We start from the raw sequence: 21,499 nt of genomic DNA, 5'->3' as shown, positions 1-21,499 counted from the left end.
GAACTAAAAACAGGGAAACTAAGAACTAACCAAGGACACAGAAACTAACACTGGGGAATTACAGACAGGTAAAAACAATCAAGAGCAAAAACCGAATACAAATGAAACAAAGGGACTAGAAAACTGATACAATTGAAACACAAGGGAACAAAATCTACAAAACCACAAAAACAGGAGGTGGGATTCAAACATAAAACAGGGGATTACAAGCAGCTGCATGCTCAATGTGTTGAGCCATGTGGCTGAACAGGGAACAGGGGAAAACACAAAGACTGACAACATGGGAAACAGGATGACCAGCAACACCTGCTGACCAAAAGGGGAAGGGACACAGAGTGGGACAACAGTGGCTGACCCTGACAGCAACTGAATGGTTTCAACTATCAAAACCAAGATGTTATATTTAAAAAAAAATGTGATTCCTCTTACCAGATTGTCATGCATTTCTTGTGACCACGCATGTTTCATCTTCCAAAAAATACAAGCAAATAACCTACTACAATTTTAAACTAATCATGATTAATCACAGCCTACTGCTGTCACTAACTGGATTATTTTATTTAATCGATTAACACCACTAATTTTTACGCCGGGAGTGCTGCTGTTCTAAAATGAGAATAAGGAATATCATGAATACAAATATACAAACTCGTAACTAATTAATGACAGCGGTGGACGTTAAAATTAATTATGTATAATCCGTGTCCTGTGTTTCGTCTGTATGATACCAACTGCAGATCAAAGGATTATGGGGACGGGGAGCAATCGCTGCGTTTCACCACTAGAGGGCACTCGGAGCCGCCGCATTGAAGGATATCCATGTTACGGAAAGGACTCGTGAGACGATCTAAGACGATGAATAACAAACCCTTCAAGGTGCATTTTCTAACAGGACTGAAAGATGGTCGGAAGAAAAGAAAAAAGTAACGGGTGCATAAATAAAAATTCACTACAGTAGTTTATTTCACTCCGTTTAACAGGATTCGTGCAGTTTTAACTGTCTCTTTTCATCTGCGATTTACTGAAGAAGGAGGAAAGTTTACAGCCAATAAACAGATTTAAAAAGAGCCTGTGCCGTTTCCACTCTCCAGCATGTGGCGTGGTGCACATGCCACATGACAAAGATCGGGGATCTCAACTCCTCTATCCGACACTGACAGTCAGGCAGCCAAGTGACTAAATAAGTTTCAAACGAACCAATTTACATGACGGTCGGACGTCGAGGAGGCCGAATCCAGGTGAGTCTCCGTGCAGGTGACCAGGACATCGGAGAGGAAAACCGGATCGGAAGTTACCATTAATATAAAATTAGCCGGACTCCTGTCCAGTTCTCTGCGTGTTTACCGCAGGTGCAGTGCTGTAATACCGGACACGCATATAAATCTGCGCCTGTGTGATCGCACGTTGTCAAAGTGAGGACACACGCCGCCTCTGCGGCTGACTCGGCTCGGCGCTTCCCACCGCCGCAGGGCATCGACGCGGAGGAATTCAGGGCGGAAGTCTGCGCGTCCGCTCGGGGGCCGGAGCCGCTAGATCGTCGACCTCAGCAGGGCGAAGGAGAGCGCCGCTCCGCTCGGATCGTCGTGCCGTCCGGACCGCAGAGGTGGGTGACGCGCAGCAGGCTACCGGTGGCCGAGGACCGATCCGTCCGCTTGTTTGATCACCTTATCACACCGTTACTAACAGGTTCACTGGATACGGAAGCGCTGCTTTTGCGTGAAACTCTGTCCCTGCGCTTCCTCTTTCGATACATTAGTAATAGTAATTCCGGTGGCTATGGATCGACTGCGTTATTAAAGATCAGGGAGGGTGTGGCGGGAACCCGAGACGGCGAACCGGGCGCGATTACGCACACAGCTGGTCCTCCTGCCGCCGTAGCACATCGCTCGGGTTCTACGGGAAAAAGAAGACGCGAAGTTGAGTGACGTTAACTTGTGTTAGTAAGTCGTGGGAAAATAACGTGATTTCTTTCATTAAACGTGTTCCGGACGCTGCTCTCACGGCACAATTAAGAAGCACACCTGCCTTTGAGGTCAGTCAGATTTTCAGGCTGTACTGGTGTCGGGTGCAGGTTGATCGCTGTCACTGCAACTGGAATGGGGTCTGAAGGCACCTCTGAGGTTCCTCATCCTTGGACTGAGCTCCTGAAGCCACTCACAGGGCGATGGGATCCATGGTTCGTGGAGGAGGAATCTTCAAAGTCATGCAGCTGCCTGATCTGGGTGGTGTTTTTTTTTTTTAACCATGATTTTAATCTGGGTTTTGTCATATTTAACACAGGAGAACTGTGTGATTGTATCACAAGTGGAATTATTTTTTGAGAGGTAGAAGATGTTTAGGCTCATGTGTACCATGCATGTGCTTAGAGACCTGGGACGATCTGGCTTTTTGTCTTGAAGGTGATGCACTGGTCTTCGGTGTGTTGTGTCCCCTGCTCAGCTGGGTCGGACACCTGGCCCGTGAATCACCTGTGAGCTTTGTGCCAGGGTGGGCTGCCGTGCGGTCACGAATCTCTCCTGTCGGACGTGGCATCATGAATCAGCCGTGATTCACCGCACAGCTGTCCCTGGTGAACACAGCATTTAATGCCCGCAGCCCTGGGGGCAGTCCGCCCTTCTTTGGGTCAAGGGTGGAAATTTGGGAAGTTCTGACATCATCTCACTGTCTGGGCCTTAACTGTGATGTTTTCCTGGGACATTGTTGACTTACCCTGGTTTAACGGATTTAATGATGTTTAGAAATGCGATTTTGTATATTCTAGATAATTGTGTCTGGTGTATGTCAACGCGGGATAAACAGAAACGGTTTGGTTCCGGAAGATTCTGCACACTGCTGGGGAGAGACACTCCCTCTGATGGAGAGCGTAATGGAGCTGTCAGAGAGGACACACACCCTTAGGGGGAAATGAGGGGGGGGAATGAGGGGGGGGGAATGAGGGAAAGCAGGAGAAATGACACCCTTGACTGCCTGAATTGAGGCTGCTGGCTAATGAGGGAGCCGTTAGCTAGGTCACGTGTTGCCGTGGTTTCAGTGGGCGGGGTCGCAGGTGATCTCTCAGCAGGGAGTGTATTTTGACTCATTCCTGTGGCCACACCCACTGCTGGGAGCAGGCCTGCTTAACCCTGCGTCCGCTCCACGTAAATCGACCGATAGCGGCAGATTGCCACTGTTACCTTGCGAAAGGCAAGTTTCCTGTTCCTCTCTGGCGTGTGGGGGAAGGGTGTGTAAGACATAACATGCTGCCGCCATTGGGGGGTGCTGTTTGTCTCCTGTCCTTTTATAGTGCACTCGCTGGGAGTGTGACGCTGGTGTGTAAGGAGTACTGAGGCTCGGGGGGCTGTTTGAGTTGACGTGCTGCCTTTGCCTTTTCAGGACTGATCACGCCCTCCTACAGCGAGACCAGCCGACATGAGCAGCAGCTACTCGGTGTCCCTCCCTGGCCCTGCCCCCTGGGGCTTCCGGCTGCAGGGGGGGAAGGACTTCTGCATGCCCCTCACTGTCTCCAAGGTACATTCCAGCCTTTCATCCCGCCTCTGGAAGCAGCTCGAGTGTCCTGTATGCATGTAGGCCTGGGCTGGTCAGGGGGAAAGGCCAGGTGCTGATGGCCGGAGCCACAATGGGGCGGAGCCTATGTGATGGGGACAGGGGGGTGGGGTTTGTGTGAAGGCGGGGCCTATGTGATGGGGACAGGGGGTGGGGTTTGTGTGAAGGCAGGGCCTATGTGATGGGGACAGGGGGTGGGGTTTGTGTGAAGGCGGGGCCTATGTGATGGGGACAGGGGGTGGGGTTTGTGTGAAGGCGGGGCCTATGTGATGGGACATGGACAAGCTCACGGTCAGTTTGGTAGCATGTTGGAATTCAGCAAAAGGGGGAAACCTGAGCTGTGGGAAAATGTCCGTCTGGCGTCAGGGTGTGATGGGGGCAGGGCGGGGTGTGTACTGGCAGCACTCCCAGTGCCAGTGTGACGACAGTGCGGTGTGTTTGGGCCTGTGAAAGCTGTGGGAGGGGCTGGCAGCAGGGAGCACAGTGTTAGTCATCCTGCACACCAGGTGAAGACGGCGTCAGACAACTGCTGAGGTGGGGGGGTTACTGTGGATATCCCCTCCTGAGCCTCACAGCTGAGAGTGGGGGGGTTACTGTGGATATCCCCTCCTGAGCCTCACAGCTGAGAGTGGGGGGGTTACTGTGGATATCCCATCCTGAGCCTCACAGCTGAGAGTGGGGGGGTTACTGTGGATATCCCCTCCTGAGCCTCACAGCTGAGAGTGGGGGGGTTACTGTGGATATCCCCTCCTGAGCCTCACAGCTGAGAGTGGGGGGGTTACTGTGGATATCCCCTCCTGAGCCTCACAGCTGAGAGTGGGGGGGTTACTGTGGATATCCCATCCTGAGCCTCACAGCTGAGAGTGGGGGGGTTACTGTGGATATCCCATCCTGAGCCTCACAGCTGAGAGTGGGGGGGTTACTGTGGATATCCCCTCCTGAGCCTCACAGCTGAGAGTGGGGGGGTTACTGTGGATATCCCCTCCTGAGCCTCACAGCTGAGAGTGGTGCGATTCACACGACACGACGTCCGAGCGTTTTCCTGCTGTGATCCTATGTGGCTTTCTGTCTGACCCAGACCCCTCGGCTGTTCCCCGGGCAGGATCTCCGGGCCAAGCAAAGGGGGTCAGCACCCTTCCTACTAACAGGACAGTTTTAGGAAAACATTCCCCAGTCCAGGAAACCAGGCTTGTCCTTTGACAGCTGTTCACAGATCATAGTCATTTAGCCCTGATTAAAAGTTTGGGTCTGTGTGTGAATAATCTGTCACATTAATTACTATTGACCCATTTGAGCTGTGGTGTATGGCCATGGTGTATCGCACCTTGAGGCTCTCAGCAGAGCCTGGAATGATCTATAGGGCCTCTGTTCTGCTTATGGGCGTTTCACTCGCACCTTTCAGCTGTCATGCTGTGTCAGATGATTTATTGGTTTGTGTCTCGGGTTGTTTCATTAGCCTCCAGGAAAGAGGGTGTGAAATAGCTTAAGCAGAGACCTGATTGTGAGTGTTCAGTCAGTTAAAGTGACATTCCACTGCGACTGGCCTCCCCTGGATGGGAAATGGTTTGGCTCGCACTGACCTCGCCCATCATGGGCGTGGAGGCCTCTGTCTCCCATAAGCCTCTCTGGTGTTTGTTTGTAAGGGACAGGGCTGCTGGTGCTGTCAGGGTTAGGGCTCTGGGTGGCCTGTGAGCTGGCTGACCTTTGCTCCACTTCAGGCCTGCTGTTCAAACTGCTGCATGATCATCTGGCCGTCGCTGTGCTCCGTTCTCTGATAATGAGTGTGATGTTGCGTCATGTAGCGTTGCCCAATTGGTCATGTGTTCAGAACCCAAATGGATGAGGTGAGAAACGCCCCTGGGTGCTGCTTGTGTTTGCTCTAGTGGGGGGGGGGGGTCACATGGGCTTGTTGCTGATCTGCAGCCATCTGGCACGTCTGCACGGTTCCTAGCCACGCCGCCCCTGCTTCTTCCATAGCCTGATCTCCAGGCTTTCTTCTTCGGAGGCTAGTTAAGTGATTTGCTGTGCTTTGAGTGCACCAGTCGGCGGGTGGATTGCAGTTAACTAGCGTTAAGCCCGGATGACCTTCAGACTTATTTGGGTAATGTGGGTAAGCTGTCTGCTCCTGCTGGGAGGGGTCCCAGCTCAGATACCAGCTCTGTGCTCAAACATGTGCTGTCAGGCTCAGGCGAAGGCCAGGCCTCGTTTTGAGGAGTGCAGGGAAAACCACAGGTATGAGCAGAACCAAACGCTGTGGTTAGACACGAGGCAGTCGAATGACCTACCCAGATATTCAGATCGTACCCCGTGGGGTGTGGGGGAGGGGGCTAGTCTTCTCTTTTCTTCTTTCCTCTGTTTCCGCATGGAGGTGGGTCAGCTGACCTCCTTGAGCCTCTGAAAGGCGCTCTGTGCTAATTTGCCGTCCTGCTGTGTCCCTGGAAAGGCTGGCACTGAACACAGCGTGTCCACTCTTCGGAAGATGGCATATCTGTGGCTGGACGGTATACCGGTCGGGCGGGGATGGCGGTGGGCCGGCTTCGGCTAGCTTCACTGCTGGCTGTACCGACAGGGCGGTCCCACTGCGTTGGGGGTTGGGTTGGGATAGGGTTCCCTGTCAAGCCTCTGTTAGGACTTGTCAACATTCCCTTACGGCATTAAATTCCAAGCTCTCTGTCATCCTTATCCTGCAGTAACCAGCAGAAGGTTGGTGCTGCTCCGCTGTAAGCGTCGGGTCTGAACGGGCTCCGCGGGAAAGTGCTCGGGGAACAGTCTGATCCTCGCTTCTAAGCTCCCGCACCCATTGGCTGCTTTCTTGGCTTGGATGGATGGAGCTTCTCAGGTGAATCTCCTCTGTTTAGATGACAGCACCTTGTGGGCTGATCCTCGGAGACCCGTCCTGAACTCAGAGCCCTATGGACCCTGTTGAACCTGGTTTCGATGCCGATGTGGAGGACAGACCTCCAGGGGATGGCCCATCTCACTGGTGCCGTGGGACTGGGTGTGTGGTGCTGGCTGCCCTGTTCAGCTGGCTGCTCTGGTTTCCATTGGTCTGGTCTGATAGGACAGGAGGGTGGAGCTCCCCCCCCAGGGGCTTAGAGGGGAAACGGCTACACCCCATAGCTTCAGTTTCAGTGCCAGAGCCTTACATTCCTCCCTGGGGGTGTAAACACGAGCGTCCTGTTAGTGAGCTGGTGATCACACCCTGATCGCGCTCTCTGTGCTGTGGTAGACAGGCTTACACACTAGCACCTTCCAACTTAACCTGCAGCCAGCTGCCCGCAGTGAATCTGTCGCAGTGTGCGTACAGTGAGGCAATTTGCTGAAGGGATCACTCTCATCAGGCTGCTGGGAAATACCGTTGCACGACTGTGGCTTGTGGGCCCCGCTTTCAGGAAGTGGGCGGGACTCGGAGACGGCGTCGGACCTTTTAAGGCCCACGCGACGGTTCCTTGATCCCGCATGAGACTGCAGAGGGCGTTTACTTCCTGTGGCCCCGGCTTCCTGGAGTGACTTAGCCATGAGTTGAGAGGCGCGCCTGGGGTCTCAGAGGAGTGACGGCCAGGCCAACTCGCTCCAGGACGATTGTGGGGCCGCCGTGTACCTGGGAGAGCCGGCCTCCACAGCATGCGGGGGCAGACAGCTGTGTAGGCAGAGATCCCCGGGGACTGGAGAGCAATGAACGGGCGTCTGACTCTTGGGTAACTGGCATTTGCCCACTTTGATGTGCACTGTGACAGTGTGGTCCATTCCAGCAGAAAATTGTTTCAGTAAAAGTGTCCATCCCCATCACATCAGCCATCATTTCCAGTTTCTCTGTTTGGTGACCATCCGACCAATAGCTGTGCAGGGGAGGCGGGGTTCTGACCTGTCAATCAGATCTCCTATCCTATCCTCTCCTCTCCTCTGTACAGATGTCATGAAGAGAGGACCATCTATAAAGCTTGATTTGCTCCTCGAGATTAATTTAAATTACAAAAAATGTCTTGATGGAAACCATTCGACTGCAATTTGATCTGAAGTAATTTGCTGCGGTTTCCTCCTGATAACTTTAACGCTAATTATATTATAGGGAGCTCAGATGGAAGCAGTTCCACACTGGCGCTCGTCTGCTGAGCGGTTAAACACTGTGAGCTCTCCGTTACTCCGGCTTGCATCTTATTGTCGCTGCAGGGAATTGCTATCGCCATAGTTACCGTGCAGGATGAGATGTCCCGCCTGTCGCCTTTGTAAGCCGGACGGAGTGATCGTCCGACCGTCCGTCTTGGAGCTGGGTGGCGAGACCCAGCTGTGCTGTTCCCTCCCGACTGTTTTGCTTTCCTAATTAATCGATGGCGGCAATCAAAGCTACAGATGTGGCAGTTCGGATGGGAGCCTGTTCCCTTCAAAGCCTCAACATCTGTCCCTGCTTCCCTAACGTGCCCACAATGGGCAATCAGGAGAGGCCGCTGCCTCCTCTATCCACACGTGCCGGAAGGTTCCGGGGGCGGCTATCTCTCAGCACCAGGCCCTTCCCCACATGTCCGCAAAGTGGCTCTTTTTCTACTCGCTCTCGGCCGGGCGGCAGATGGAACGGCAAGATGAGGTTGTTCTGCATGTTTCTGACAGAAGCCTCTTTCCGGAAGGTGCTGGGTTATAATCATTAAAGACAAATAAGACTGTAACAAGACATTCTTGTAAACTGAAATAGAATAAATAAAGTAAAAAAAAAAACTATAAATGAAAACCGTCCAGCTGTCCATGTTTTGTCCATTTTGAGGAGATTCTCTAAAGACCAGACTAGAAATAAAATCAATAAAACTAAAATATATAAAAAGAATAGAAATGAACTTTAAAATAAAAAACAATAAAACCACACTATGTAAAACTAAAGTGGAATTCAAATAAAAAATTAAAAGAACGTAAAAATAAAACCACACCCTGTAATGACGCCGGGAAGGTGTTGGTGTCTTCCTGCTGCGTTATGCAGCCGGGGGGGTCTTACTGGCTCTGTGTCTTGGCAGCTGACAGACGGCGGAAAGGCGGCCGTGGCGGGCATCGCCGTGGGAGACGTGGTGGTGTCAATCGAAGGCCACGCCACCATTGGCATGACTCACCTGGAGGCCCAGAACAAGATCAAGGCCTGCGTGGGGAACCTCAGCCTCGCCCTGCAGAGGTAAGCGTCTGCCGTCTACGTGCTACTCTGTCCCTGGGGCCGGCCTGTCCCAGTCATGTGACTTACACAAGCACAAACGGGTCGGTCCTCTCCCTGAGGTCTCTGCCCGCAGTTTGGTCTCCAAGGAGCAACTTCTATATGTTGGATGCCCAACAGATTGGCAGGCCCCTTGTCCGCATGCACCTGTCTGCAGTAAACATCTGGTAGTCCTGTTTCTAAGGGCTTCTGGGGAATCTCAATGGCACAAGCATGATGAGATACCCAGAGGAACTGCTGAGCGTGGGTCAGTGTAAATCATTGACAGGGTCTCCATGAGGTTCTAATGTCCTCCAATGGAGGAGTGTAGCTGTGTTTGAGTGTAGGGTGTGGTAGTGTCCCTCTAGAGCAGGGGTAGGAAACCCCGATCCTGGAGTGCCGGCATCCAGCAGATTTCCCATCCCACCTGATGAGTTACTGTCTGCTTGAGATCAGGTGTGGTTCATCAGAGACCAGGGGGGTGTTCCACAAAGTTAGCTGAGTTACTCTTATTGGACAGTCATGACTTCTAGCTTAAGGTAAGGCATATTCCTATTGGATAATCATGAATTCTAGCTTAAGTTGACCCAGCTAACTGAGAAATCCTGCTCTGTGGAACACCCCCCCCCCCCCCAGGTAGGATAGAAAACCAGCTGGATACCGGCAACCCAGGATCATGGTTGCCTACCCCTGCTCTAGAGGTTGGGCTGTATGTGCATCAGCACATGGAGCAGGAAGCCAGTGGTGATGACAGGCATGTCACCTGTCCCCAGTGCCTGGTGAGGAAGCATCAGCCTGTTTTTGATGAACAAGGTAGCTTGGGGGAGGTATGAAGTCTCTGTGGGTAAGTGTTTTGAGTTGGGTCGTCACCTTGTGGAGATGGTGTAACGTTGCCTTCAGAAGTGTTCAGGCCTGGTGGTTCTCATTTTGCTGGTTTCATATGTACTTTCTGCTGGAGTTGTGTGTCATTCTCAGAGCTGCTTAAGTTGGAGCTCGACCTTGTTTGTTGCAGTTAAGTGATTAATGACGGGTTGTGTTTAGCGCACAGCTAAGCATCTCTGCATTCACTTTAGCCCAGTTTAGTTCTCTGTTAATACAGTGCAGAGTCTGTTCCAGAAGGAACCAGTTATGCCAGACCCTCTGCCGCAGCATTAAACAACCAAACTGCATGGTTTTAGTCTCGCTCTGTGCACGTTGGACTCATGAACCGTGATCTGACACAAAGGACCAGCAGCAGCCTTTGAATTTTGTTTTTCGTTGAGTAAACCACAGTATGTATCTCACCCTGTCAGTTTGGGCTTATTGATGAAGTCAGTGAATGCTGTCAGATGGTGCCTGACCACATTTCACTCTTTCTCGGTCTCTGTCTGTCTGTCTTGTGAGGGAGGGGATTCTGCCCTCACCGAAAATATGCTGGAGAAGAAGCCTGAGGTTTTCTCTCCTTTTATCTGTCTGCCCCGTGACTGGGCGGCTGGTGTCTCGCAAGCTTCTCGGTGTCAGCTTTTATGTCACGCCCTACTTTCTTCCTCTCCATCTGGGAGAAACATGGAGCCCGCAGCTTAAGGATGCAGCCCAGTAACTGGAAGGCTGGCAGGCTCGAAGGCCTGCTTCGTCTTGTTCTGCCGGAGTGCTGTTTCTGTGAAAGCTCACGTAGGAGCTGTCTCTGTGAAAGCTCGCATAGGAGCTGTCTCTGTGAAAGCTCGCGTAGGAGCTGTCTCTGTGAAAGCTCGCGTAGGAGCTCCACCTGGCCGGAGTTTTTCTAGGGTGCACCGCTTTTGTAGGAGTGCTGTTGCAGCTGGCTTTTTTGGTGACACATGGTGACAGCATTTTCTGGAGCTGCCCTTTGCTGAAAGAGTGACGTCCCTCCGAGGCGAGGTGAGCATGCGTTTTCAGTCAAGCTGTTTAGAAAAGAAGGTAGCTGGCTAGTTTTCACGAGTTTTATTTGAATAATGATAATTGATTGATCCTCATGGGGAAGTTCTCTTAATGCCTCCCCCCCAACTTGCTCTCTGTAGGTGCTGGCTGTAAAGGGCAGCCCCCCATAGCAGCACCCAGGGAGGTGGGGGTTAGGGGCCTTGCTCAAGGACCCCCAGATGTGCTGAGGCCAGGTTTGAACCTGCAACCATCCGCTCACAGGCTCAGAGGTTTGGATCACTGAGCCACACGTTTCCACAAGCTTCAGCTATTCAGTCAGTATCTGGATTGTGTTGTTACCGCTGCCCCTGCATCACCCCGTCATGGTCGTGCTTAATGGTCCTGTTCCACTGAACTGAGTGAAAACATCCCATACTTTGTTCTGGCCTTGTCTGTATCTCTGCATGGGAGCTGTTCCCTGATGGAGCAGTCCGGTCATTTTCCAGGCCCCTGGTATCTGGGAGCCTTGAGTCATGAGAGAAGAGAATGAGCCCAGCAGAGTAGTGGATGCTGCAGTTTTATTGCCTGGAGCAGAACCACAGAGCACTACCGAATTCAGCCTGAGCCACACCAGAACGCCCGGCCCGGTCCACAGAAGACTCATTCTGGGCCTTGCCGGCCAGAACCCAGCCGCTAGCCGCTAACCATCTGGCCCGTGTTTGTTTTCTATGTGGCCGAGTTTTTATGGAGCGTGTGGTTTTCATAAATCGCTCGCAGACTGCTTCCCCGCTCAGATCCACACGTTTAGCTGAGGATCTGCCCTTTACTGAAAGAGTGACGTCCCCCCCGAGGTGATGCTGAGTTTCACTCAGCTTTAACCCCCAGGTGATGCTTGTAGGCCACTGCGTTGCTATGATTTTACCAGCTGGGGGTCGGTGACACTGGCAGCTCAGTCGTTAACATGAAAATATAGGCTCTATGGTCCTCCCCAGTCGGCTCCTAGCTGCAGCCCACGCTGGCCGGGGTCCTAGAGTCACGTCCGGCCACGTGGAATCGTTTACCCTGGCAAGGAGCTGGGGCTCCTCGCTCAGTACCTCTCGGACTTTAAATTGTCCTCGGGGTCCATCCTACTGGATTGCCATCAGTCTCAGAGTGGACGAAGCCAAATGTTTTTGTTATTGTTCGGTGGGATGGGAACTCGAGGCTGCTTGGGCACGTTTTAGGCCACACTCAGAAGGTCTGTGGCAGATGATGTCAGCTATGAACTGAGCACAGCCATGTCTTGTATGCATTTCGCCCGTCTTTCATGTAAGTGATCGTACTGAAAAAGGGCTGACAGGTTGTGTCTGTTGGATTCTTTCTTTGGAATTCACGGTGTCTCTGTCCATATTTCCATCCCTCCAGACTCGGATTAAATGTTTGCTTATTGAGGTTTGGTCAGTCAGGGTTATGAATGCCAGAGGAACCCTTAGATATGAGGGAAGAAGGGGGAAAGCTGGGATTTGGGGGGGGGTGAGAGAGCCCCGGCCAGCTTCAGGACAGCAGGGGGCAGCACTGAAAGGTGGCAGATGTTCAGTAGCATCCCGACTGCTGGATGCTGGTCTATTATCTGGACATACGGAGGGAACCTGGATGTGCTTCATGGGAACGTCGATATAGGTGCTCTCTCTATACTGAGTGCTATGTTTACCGGTTTCTAATGAAAAAAATTATAGGTTAAATCTCGTCCATAATCTCGATTCTGTTGTGGCCTGTGTCGGGTGTGAAGGCTGAATTTGGTGTCACGTTAGAGGCTTATTCTCCATGGAGCGTGTCTCTGACTGTCAGATGGTGTGATTTGGGGGGAATTAGTAGAACGTGTGTGGGGACGAGTTCATGGCCACGTTATGCTGGGAGGGGGGAGGGGAAGGGGGCCGTTTGAGGCGTGAGACTCCTGTTCACGCTTGTTAAGTCTGTCTGGTGTCACAGCTGCTCAGTTTATTAGGAATCCAGCTCAGAGTGGCTGCGTGGCCAGACATGACCCAGGTACCAGCGCTGCGGAGTTGTAGTCTTTGCTTATTCTCACTCACAGCTTATCTTTCACATTTTAGACCCTCCTCTCTCCGCTTATTCTCACTCACAGCTCATCTTTCACAGTTTAGACCAGGGGTCTTCAACTCTGGACCTCGATTCCAAATCCAGGCCGTGTTTTCAGTTCTCCCAGGTAGTTGTTTAATAATTACTGATTCTGATTGGTCAGAGGCTTCACACCTGACTGACAGGTAAAGGAAGGCTGGAAAACCAGCAGTGCTCGGACCTCGAGGACCGGGATTTGAATAACTCTGGTTTAGACCCTCCTCTCTCAGCTTATTCTCGCTCACAGCTAATATCTTTCACAGCTCAGAACTTCATCTCTACAATTATCTGTCTCACAGCTAATCTTTGACAGGCTAGACCCTTTTCTGTCTCTCTGCTGATTCTTTGTCTCCCAGCTAATCTTACACACTTTATTTTTCCTAGTCTAAATCATAATCTTTTCTTGGGTGCCCCCCCCACCTCCTGACAAAGACTCAGAGAAGATGGGGGAGATTACAGCAGCAGACTAAGTTCTCGTACTGCAAATGTGTCTTCCCCACCTTCATGGGTTAATAGTGTGTGTGAACATTGTTGTCCTTGTCTTAGCTTGGGTCTTGTGGTTTGTGTCGACGTTCTCCATCCCGGATCCCGGATCCCGGATCCCGTGGCCTTGAGCCTGGGTCTGGTCACTCCCATAGACATAGAGAGGAGAGCGTTAACCTGATGTGCCGAGAGGTGGAAGGCTGATCAGGATGGTTCTTGTGAGATGGATGTCTGTGGGGGGGGTTGGGGATAATGACAGGGGGACAGTGATGTGGAGCCCCGACTGCTTTCATATGCGGTTTAGTGCCAAATGATCAAGGGTCCCAGGATGGGGTGTGGATGTTTCCGGAATGGGAGCAGTGGGCTGGAGGATTCGCTCTCTCCACTCTGGCCCTGTGATCTTTTTTCCCTTGTATGGACATTATCTCTGCACTTCTTGATTTGTTCCAAATATAACATTATTATTCCTTCTGTTGACATTGGATTCCGCCAACGGCTCGTCCTGTGTGGGCAGAAGCGGGATGGCCCAGCCGGCTCCCCCTACACGGCAACTGACGGAGTAGCCCTGTTGTTTTCTGTGGCTGGGCGCGTCTTCCGCAAACTGCACCCCCGTGGTCACATGACCCTGCAGCCGTCTCTTTCTTCAGCTGCCACCAACGTGCCCACAAAGATCTTAAGAGTCAGACGTTCACTTTTATTGTGGATTTAAAGGGGCTGTTCCCCTGCGGTTGGAGGGTTGTCTGTCTGTTCCTGTTCTGACTGTTTTTTTATAAAAATGTTTTTTACAGGGCCTCCGGGGTGTCGAAAGCGGCCGCAGTGGCTAAGGTGGGTTCACCTTGAGTCGAGTCGATGCTGCTGTGCTTGTGCCCCCCCCCCCTCGGTTCCTGGGTCACGGACCTGTGATCTCTCTCATGTTCAGGAGGAACCTCAGGAGATCATTAAACCGGTTCCTGTCAGCCACCCTCCTGCGGCCGCCGACTCCAGCAGCCCGGCTGCAGGTCCTGCCTACAACAAGACGGCCCGGCCGTTCGGTGGGGGGGCCTCTGTGAGCCCAGCTCCTTTCTCATCTGCACCCAAAGTGGCTTCAATCCCATCAGCCTCTTCTGCCTTTACCCCTGCTGCCCCCACCTCCTCCCCTGCTGCCCCCACCTCCTCCCCTGCTGCCCCCACCTCCACCCCTGCTGCCCCCACCTCCACCCCTGCTGCCCAGCCCCCATTCCCCATCGGCGGTTCTGCATCTCGACCCGCCGCACCACTGAGCTCCAGCCCGAAGCCCAGCCCTGGTCGCTCCACTCTCCCCCCTCCCGCCAGCACCTCTGGCCCTGTGGCCCCCCAGCCGTCAGTGTACAACACGCCAATCAGCCTGTACTCCAATGAGAATGCCTGTGAGGTGGCTTTGGGCCAGAGGCGGGGCCTACTGGAGAAGCTGGGCGGAGCCGAGCACCTTAACGGGTAGGTACAGCCTGCGGACCCTTCCTCTCTCCTTAGGGCTGGCAGGCAGGCTTCCTGTGGCTCTCAGGGCTGCGAGACTGACGATCAGCTCATAGATCAGGGCTGAGGAACCTGATCCATGCAGGGCCGGTGCGGGTTTTTGGGATGGCCTCTCAGTCAGGCAATAATAAAGCAGTGGTTCTCAACTCCACTCCTGGTCCCCCTCTGTGATTGGCTGATTGAGAGGTCCGCCCAAAAACCCACACCAGCTCTCCATGGATCAGGTTCCCCACCCCTGCCATAGATGGACCTCTCTGAATCTCTTTAATTAAAATCCTGCCTGAATCATCACCAGCAACACCTGTCAGTAATTAGAGCAGAAACTCTGTGCTCTTACTCATAGTTTTGAGGCGTGCTGTTTTTGCCAGTGGTTTGATCCTCTGAGGAGGGGGGGCTCTTGGCTGTACCGTGTCTGCTGACCTGCTGCCTCGTGCCTCGACGGCTGCCTGATGCTGGTCGGCTCCCAGATTGATTTGCATAAGCAGTCATGCATCAGTAGCCTGTTAGATTCAGTCTAACAGTCGTGCGTCTCTAGATCCTGAGGCTTCAGCATTTCATTGGCTTGACCGAGTTCCTCCTTGAACAGCTGTGGTTGGGTTCTCTAGGGAATATTTCACCTTTGTAAGTTCAGTCTGAACCTGAGCTCTGAGGTATTAAGGGCTTTGGACAGACGGCTTTGTGTTTCCGTGAGCTTTAAGGAATTTGTCTAATGCAAATAGCTAAAGCACTGGGATGAGGCCGGACGTTTCTGTGTGCTTCTGGGCGCGGAGCCTCGGAAGGCGGAGGTCCTTTCGATGGCCCTAAGTGACAGTGTGTCTGGCCCAGGGCCTCGCGGAAGCCCGTGCCGGACCTGAAGGTGGAACCCCCGCACGGCCCGCCCCCGCACGGCCCGCCCCCGCACGGCCCGCCCCCGTCCGACGTGGGGAAGAAGCGCCTGGTGGAGGATACGGAGGACTGGCACACCCGCAGCGGTACCTCCCAGTCACGCTCCTTCCGCATGCTGGCCCAGATGACCGGCACCGAGTCTGGTGAGCTTTACCTGAAGGACCATTCTGCAACTAGGAGTAGCTAACAGAGATGCTGCACTGATGCTAATTAAGGAAATGTCCTGTGCTTAATCTGTGACTGTCACCATGGTAACCATTACAAAGGACCTTTTTTTGGAGGGTAAACGATGCCTCTGATTGACCTTTGACCTTCTATATGGAGCTTGGTTGTATGAGGCATTCTGGGTAATGAGGTGTCACTGTCTTGCTTTCCTCTGTCAGAAAAAGGCATGGAGAACATTGCTGTAAAGAAGTAAGTGTGTCTGACTTCAGCTCTGGGTGACACTAACCCTCTCTGAACTGACTCTATATGATCACTCTTCGTGCTTATTCTGTTTTCCTCCTTTCCTTCCTTCCTTCCTTCCTTCCTTCCTCTTCTCCTCTGAGGGACAGACTGTGCTGAAGTGAAGCCTTTGCAGTGATAATCCATTGCACTCGGTAAGACCAGCACTCGGATCTTCAGTAATCTCTCAGGTTTACAAGGCTACAGTGACCCCGTGTGGCCAAGGCATGCAAAGTCATTCCATTTTTTGATGCAAAACGTATTTATTCATTTAGATTATTAGATTTTCAAAGGGATATTATTTTTTCTATTATTGTCCAGTTAACATATGCGGCAGTTTTTCCGAAATCATTACTAATCTGTTTTTATTACTAACAATTCTACCATCTCACCTTTAGATGGCAGCATATCCATTGTTTGTGTGATTTTTACTGTAGGTGTCTCTGTAAATTCCAAGTGGGCCACATTCTGAGTGGATGGAGATATTGGACTATGTAAGAACATAATTATGAGTTGCCACTTCAGTCAAGGCAGTGGTTCCTGGTCCTGGCTCTGTCCCATTTAGTATCAGTATCCTGGCTCTGTTATGGGGGTGTCCTCTGCCCCTCACTGCCCTCCAGGGCCTGGCTGTCTGGGAGGATGTGGCCTAACGAGTCCTTAGCCAGAGACTCCGGATGAGTTTAGGGTTAATGGTTTGTAACAAGTGCAGGCTGGTTATATCTGGCTGCCTGTTGTGCCTAGTTTTCTGTTGCAGCCCTGGGTACAATCTAGACAGGTCAGAGCTTGAAGTCCCCTGTTGGGTCGTATAGGTGGGGTGAGGCATGAACCTCCAGTGTGTCATTCGGATTGGGTTCAGTAGCAGCATCAGGAGCCAAATCGGGACAGTGGGGGCTGCTGCCTGCTAATGGCCGACCTTGTGGGCCCCGTTTGTGCCGTTTTCTGTCACCTGAGGTCCCCGGTGCGGAGCTGCCACTCGCAGCCTCCCCTCAGGTGCCTGTCGGCAGGGAGCACGTCTGTCTGTCTCCTGCTGCTCATGCTGTCTGTCATTCTGCTCGCCCTCCCTGCTCCTCCTGCCCCCCTTCCAGACCCCTCCCTCTCTCTCTGTCTTCTTCCTGGTCTCTCCCCCCCCTTCCTCTCTCTCTCTCCCTCCCCCCTCCTCTTCCTGGCCTCTCTTTTTCCTCTTCCTGGTCCCTCCCACTCTGTCTCCTCTTCCTGGTCTCTTTCCCTCCCCCCTCCTCTTCCTGGCCCCTACCCCCCCCCAGAGCCCCATGCCTCTCTGTAACACTCTGTCGTCTCGTTTCCCAGTGAGACGGTGGTCGAGCCCCAGCCCAGCACCCACCATTCTTCTGCGTTGAAGGTTATGACCAAAGCCCCTGCTGGCACCTCACGGAGCAGCCCTGCCGGAGCGGCGCAGGGCTTCAAACCCCCGTCCTGGCAGGGGGGCAGCCCAGCAGGTACCAGTGCGTGGCGTGGCACTGTCCCAAAGAAACTGCACATACTCCCAGAAAAGCAGCGCAGGAAGCCACCGTCGTAGCTAAAGCGCTCCTGTCCCTTCAGACTCACCCTAACCTTTATGCCCTCTCCCCCTGGAGCTGAACCACCCTGCGGGAAACTGGAAATCTTGGGTGCTTTAGCTTGGATGAGCATTAGGGGGCCCAGAGTAGATGGCGATGACGTGATGAACTGTGTCTTTATTGTTCTAGAAGATTTTTTTTCTTGTTGCCTAGCAGAAGTCAACAAGGGTCACCAGGTGCCGGGATGTTGTAGGTTCCTGCTGTGCACCTGTGCTGAGCCATGCCCTACAGCCCCCCCTGTTGGTGGGTTGTGTATGTTTGGTAGTAACACCCCTCCCCGGCCCCATGCAGGTCCGGTAGCCTCCAAAGGTGTTGCTGAGAAGGGTCAGGTCGCGACCCTCCCTGGACGTGTCGGCCCCGGGGCCCCGAAGGGCCCTGTGTCGGACCGGCCCGTCCCCCAGCCGCACCCCAAGGACCAGGACTCACTGGTGCAGCAGGCCGAGCACATGCCTGCGGGCACCCGTACGCCCATGTGTGCCAACTGCAACAAGGTCATCCGGTAAGGCGGCCGCCCCCCTGCGCCCCCCTGCTCCCGCCGCGTCTCGCTCGTGTGCTTAACGCCCCCTCCCTCCCTGTCCGCAGGGGCCCCTTCCTGGTTGCCATGGGAAAGTCGTGGCACCCCGAGGAGTTTAACTGCGCACACTGCCACACTTCTCTGGCTGAGATGGGCTTCGTGGAGGAGCGCGGCTCCAACTACTGCGCCCGCTGTTACGAGGAGTTCCTGGCCCCAGTGTGCACCCGCTGCCGGCAGAAGATCCTGGGGGTGAGTACACGGCGGAGGGATGGGGGGGCTCAGAGATGTGGCGAGCTGGGTGTGACGCATACCCTGCGACTCTTGTCCACAGGAAGTGATCAATGCTCTGAAGCAGACGTGGCATGTACGCTGCTTCCTGTGTGTGTCCTGCCAGCAGCCCATCCGTAACAACACTTTCCATCTGGAGGACGGGGAGCCGTACTGCGAGCGGGGTGAGACTGAGGGCGGGGCTGTGGGTGGGGTAATGGGAGGGGCTGTGGGCTGTGGGTGGGGTCATGGGAGGGGTGGTGGGCTATGTGTGGGGCCATGGGCGTGGCTGTGGGCTATGGGTGGGGGCCATGGGCGTGGCTGTGGGCTATGGGTGGGGTCATGGGCGTGGCTGTGGGCTGTGGGTGGGGTCATGGGAGGAGCCGAGCCAGACCTGGCATCTCTGTGGATTAGCTAATGGTCTCAGCGTTTGCCCTCTGTGGTTTTCATGTCTGGTCTGAGCTGTACTGGTTCCAGTTCTAGTTAATAGCCTTGACTAATCATATCACTCTAAACATAAAGTGTTTATTTTTTCTTTGGTGTTTGGTAATACAAATCCTGAAGATTTTTTGATGCGCTTGTGTGTCGGAGTTATCCTGCTAATTTCTGTACTGATTCTGTAATAATTTCATTAAAAACGGTTTTGCAGATTATTATACCCTCTTTGGTACGAACTGCCATGGCTGCGATTTCCCCATCGAGGCTGGAGATAAGTTCCTGGAAGCTCTGGGATTCACCTGGCATGACACCTGCTTCGTGTGCGCGGTACGTCTGTGTGTGTGTGTGTGTGTGTGTGTGTGAGTGAGCATATAGAGTGCTCACAGAAACTCTTGGTATGCTTACTTCATTCAGTGAAAATATATAAAATCAGTGGGTTTTATAAGAAACAAAATATATTTCATATTAAAAATCCATTTCTAGTACTGATAAATTAAAACCCAAATTATAGTTCTAAGACAGTTAAAAAGTTAAAAGTTTTTAACTGGGTGCTTTTTAACATGAAACAAACATTTGTCTTTAGTCACCCTTTGGGAGCCAGTGACTGCAATTGCAATTAATAGCAAAACGGCAAGAACAGAACTGAATAAGTCAGTCAAAAAACACTTAATAAAAAGAAAATGTCTGTGCAGACAATGAAATGTTAAACATTACTTGTCAATGGACTTCGGTTATTAAAAAATAAATCAGCAACGTATTTAATTAAGCAAACGCCCCAATACTTTCTGTGAGCACTGTGTATTATACATAATGCTGCCATTATGACGGTCATCTGTCCGCCTTCTCAGGTGTGCAGCACGAGTCTGGAGGGTCAGACCTTCTTCTCCAAAAAGGACAAGCCTTTGTGTAAGAATCACGCTCACACGGTCAAGATCTGAAGCTCACCGGCGACCAGGAAGCTAGCCGACGGGAGACTGGAAAATCTTCACCATTTTCACTATGTTGCTTTTTTGGGTCTTTTGGTTTAGGGGGATACTTCATGTTTTTGCTAATTCTGCTGTTGATTTTGGCTGCGGAGATTGACGTCAAACCATTGTACGCGTTCCTGTAATCACAATAAACCTTTAATTTTGTGGAGTCGTCTGCAGTATCTTCAGTGGGCTGTCCTTCTCCGTTTGATGCATGAGGGTCTGCTGGCTTTTCAGGGCATGTGACGTCGGTATCAGAGGTAGGACTCTTTAGTCCTCATGAACTATGCAATTCAGGGATTGTTTATTTTTTTTAATACTCCCTCAAAACATCTGCAGTAACTCCTGTCCTCAAAATCCTGATCTGGATCCAACGTCTGTCTAATTACAGACCTATTTCTGATCTTCCATTTCTAGCAAAAGTCATGAAAAGATTGGTAGCTACTCTACATGACTTTCTTCAGGAAAATGATCTGAACTGAGACGGCTGTATTGTGTGTTGTCAATGATCTCCTCAGGTCTTCTGATGGTGGTGCTCTGAACCTTCTCCTCCTGGACCTGAGTGCAAGTCATGTAAATCATGAGGTCTTCATTTCCCATCTGTCCTCTATTAGTATCTCTGGTATCACCCTATTCTGGTTAAGGTCATGTCTCACAATCAGATGACGGTTTATCATTCTAGGCGCTCACAAGTCATCTACCTGTCCTGTTAAGAGTGGTGTCCCTCTGGGAGCAGTTCCTGGCCCCCCTTCCCTATTTAATTTGCATAATGCCCCTTGGTCAGATTATTCATTGCTGTGTAGCCTTCACTTTCACTGACATGCAGATGATATTCAGTTATGTCCATTTGCGATCCCCCACTGAATCCCCTCCCAAAGCATTAATACCATACAATCTCTGATTTGAAGATTCGATAAAGCTGAAGTTTTAGTCATAGGTCCTAAGTCCTCATTATCTAAAGCATCTGATTTCCCAGTCTGTATTGATGGTGTGTATGTCAAACCTGCTCCTGTTATCTGAAATCTAAGAGTCCTATTTGACCCATCACCAAACTCTGATCTGCATATCAAGTCCCTCGCCAGAATTGCATTTTACCACCTTTGAAATATCGCTCAGCTTCAGCCATTTCTAACTAGTAATGATGCGCAAAACTCTGGTTCATGCAGTCATCCTGTCCCGTGTTGACTGTTGGAATTCCTTTCTCGTTAACCTTCCTGCTTCATCTTTATAAACGGTTTAGTTGCTTCAGGAGTCCTCACCCATAACAGGCGCTCTGCTCACGTCACTCCCATTCTCCCACAGTTACACTGGTTACCAGTTCTGTCCTGAATCCTGTTCCTCACCTTCACAGCACTAATGGCCCTGCACCCTCTTACCTCAGTTACCTCCTCACCCCTCCCCCAGTCATTTAGCTCTAATCTGCTCCTTGTCCCTCACCCCAGGTTTCTCACTATGGGTGGCAGGTCATTCAGTGCTATTGCCCCCAAACTCTGGAATTCTCTTCCTCCGTCTCTCCCTGAATGTTCTTCGCTTCCCGCTTTTAAATCTGACTTTCCTGTTTAATGAGCATTTTTCTCCCTGTACTGCTTGATGTGAATATTTTGATGTATTTTAATGTTTTTTTTTATGTTGTTCCTTATAAATCTTGGGTTTTTTAAAGGCACTATATAAATATTATCATTTTATTATTATTATTATTATTACTTTATATGGATCAGACCAATGATGAGACAGTATTTATAGGTGAGTGCGTTGA

At 51.8% G+C, this 21,499-nt stretch overlaps 1 protein-coding gene across 5 annotated transcripts; it reads left to right on the top strand.

Moving 5' to 3' along the window:
* Window positions 1-831: 831 nt before the first annotated feature.
* pdlim5b (PDZ and LIM domain 5b) lies at window positions 832-19,908 on the top strand. Of its 5 annotated transcripts, none has more exons than XM_023808388.2 (14): window positions 833-1,238; window positions 1,470-1,603; window positions 3,373-3,507; window positions 8,544-8,695; window positions 13,951-13,987; window positions 14,082-14,614; window positions 15,479-15,681; window positions 15,922-15,952; window positions 17,288-17,436; window positions 17,848-18,055; window positions 18,139-18,319; window positions 18,402-18,522; window positions 18,987-19,102; window positions 19,624-19,908. In XM_023808388.2, the coding sequence occupies exons 3-14, from the start codon at window positions 3,409-3,411 to the stop codon at window positions 19,711-19,713; spliced, it is 1,920 nt and encodes a 639-aa protein (XP_023664156.2). In that variant the 5' UTR covers window positions 833-1,238; window positions 1,470-1,603; window positions 3,373-3,408; the 3' UTR covers window positions 19,714-19,908. The 5 variants fall into 5 exon arrangements, with proteins under 5 accessions (XP_023664158.2, XP_023664156.2, XP_023664155.2 ...); XM_023808387.2 differs by having other exon boundaries at window positions 1,350-1,603; XM_023808390.2 differs by lacking the exon at window positions 1,470-1,603 and having other exon boundaries at window positions 832-1,238.
* The last annotated feature ends 1,591 nt before the right edge of the window (window positions 19,909-21,499 follow it).

Source organism: Paramormyrops kingsleyae, chromosome 7 (genome assembly GCF_048594095.1).
Source record: "Paramormyrops kingsleyae isolate MSU_618 chromosome 7, PKINGS_0.4, whole genome shotgun sequence".
Lineage (NCBI taxonomy): Eukaryota > Metazoa > Chordata > Actinopteri > Osteoglossiformes > Mormyridae > Paramormyrops > Paramormyrops kingsleyae.
This window is presented reverse-complemented; position numbering and strand designations above follow the sequence as displayed.

Excerpts from the sequence above, each read along its gene's own strand:
- pdlim5b (XM_023808390.2), top strand. The coding sequence starts at position 3,409 with ATGAGCAGCAGCTACTCGGTGTCCCTCCCTGGCCCTGCCCCCTGGGGC. Across the intron at positions 18,056-18,138 it reads AACTGCAACAAGGTCATCCG|GGGCCCCTTCCTGGTTGCCA; the intron begins GTAAGGCGGCCG and ends CCCTGTCCGCAG. Across the intron at positions 18,320-18,401 it reads GCCGGCAGAAGATCCTGGGG|GAAGTGATCAATGCTCTGAA; the intron begins GTGAGTACACGG and ends TCTTGTCCACAG.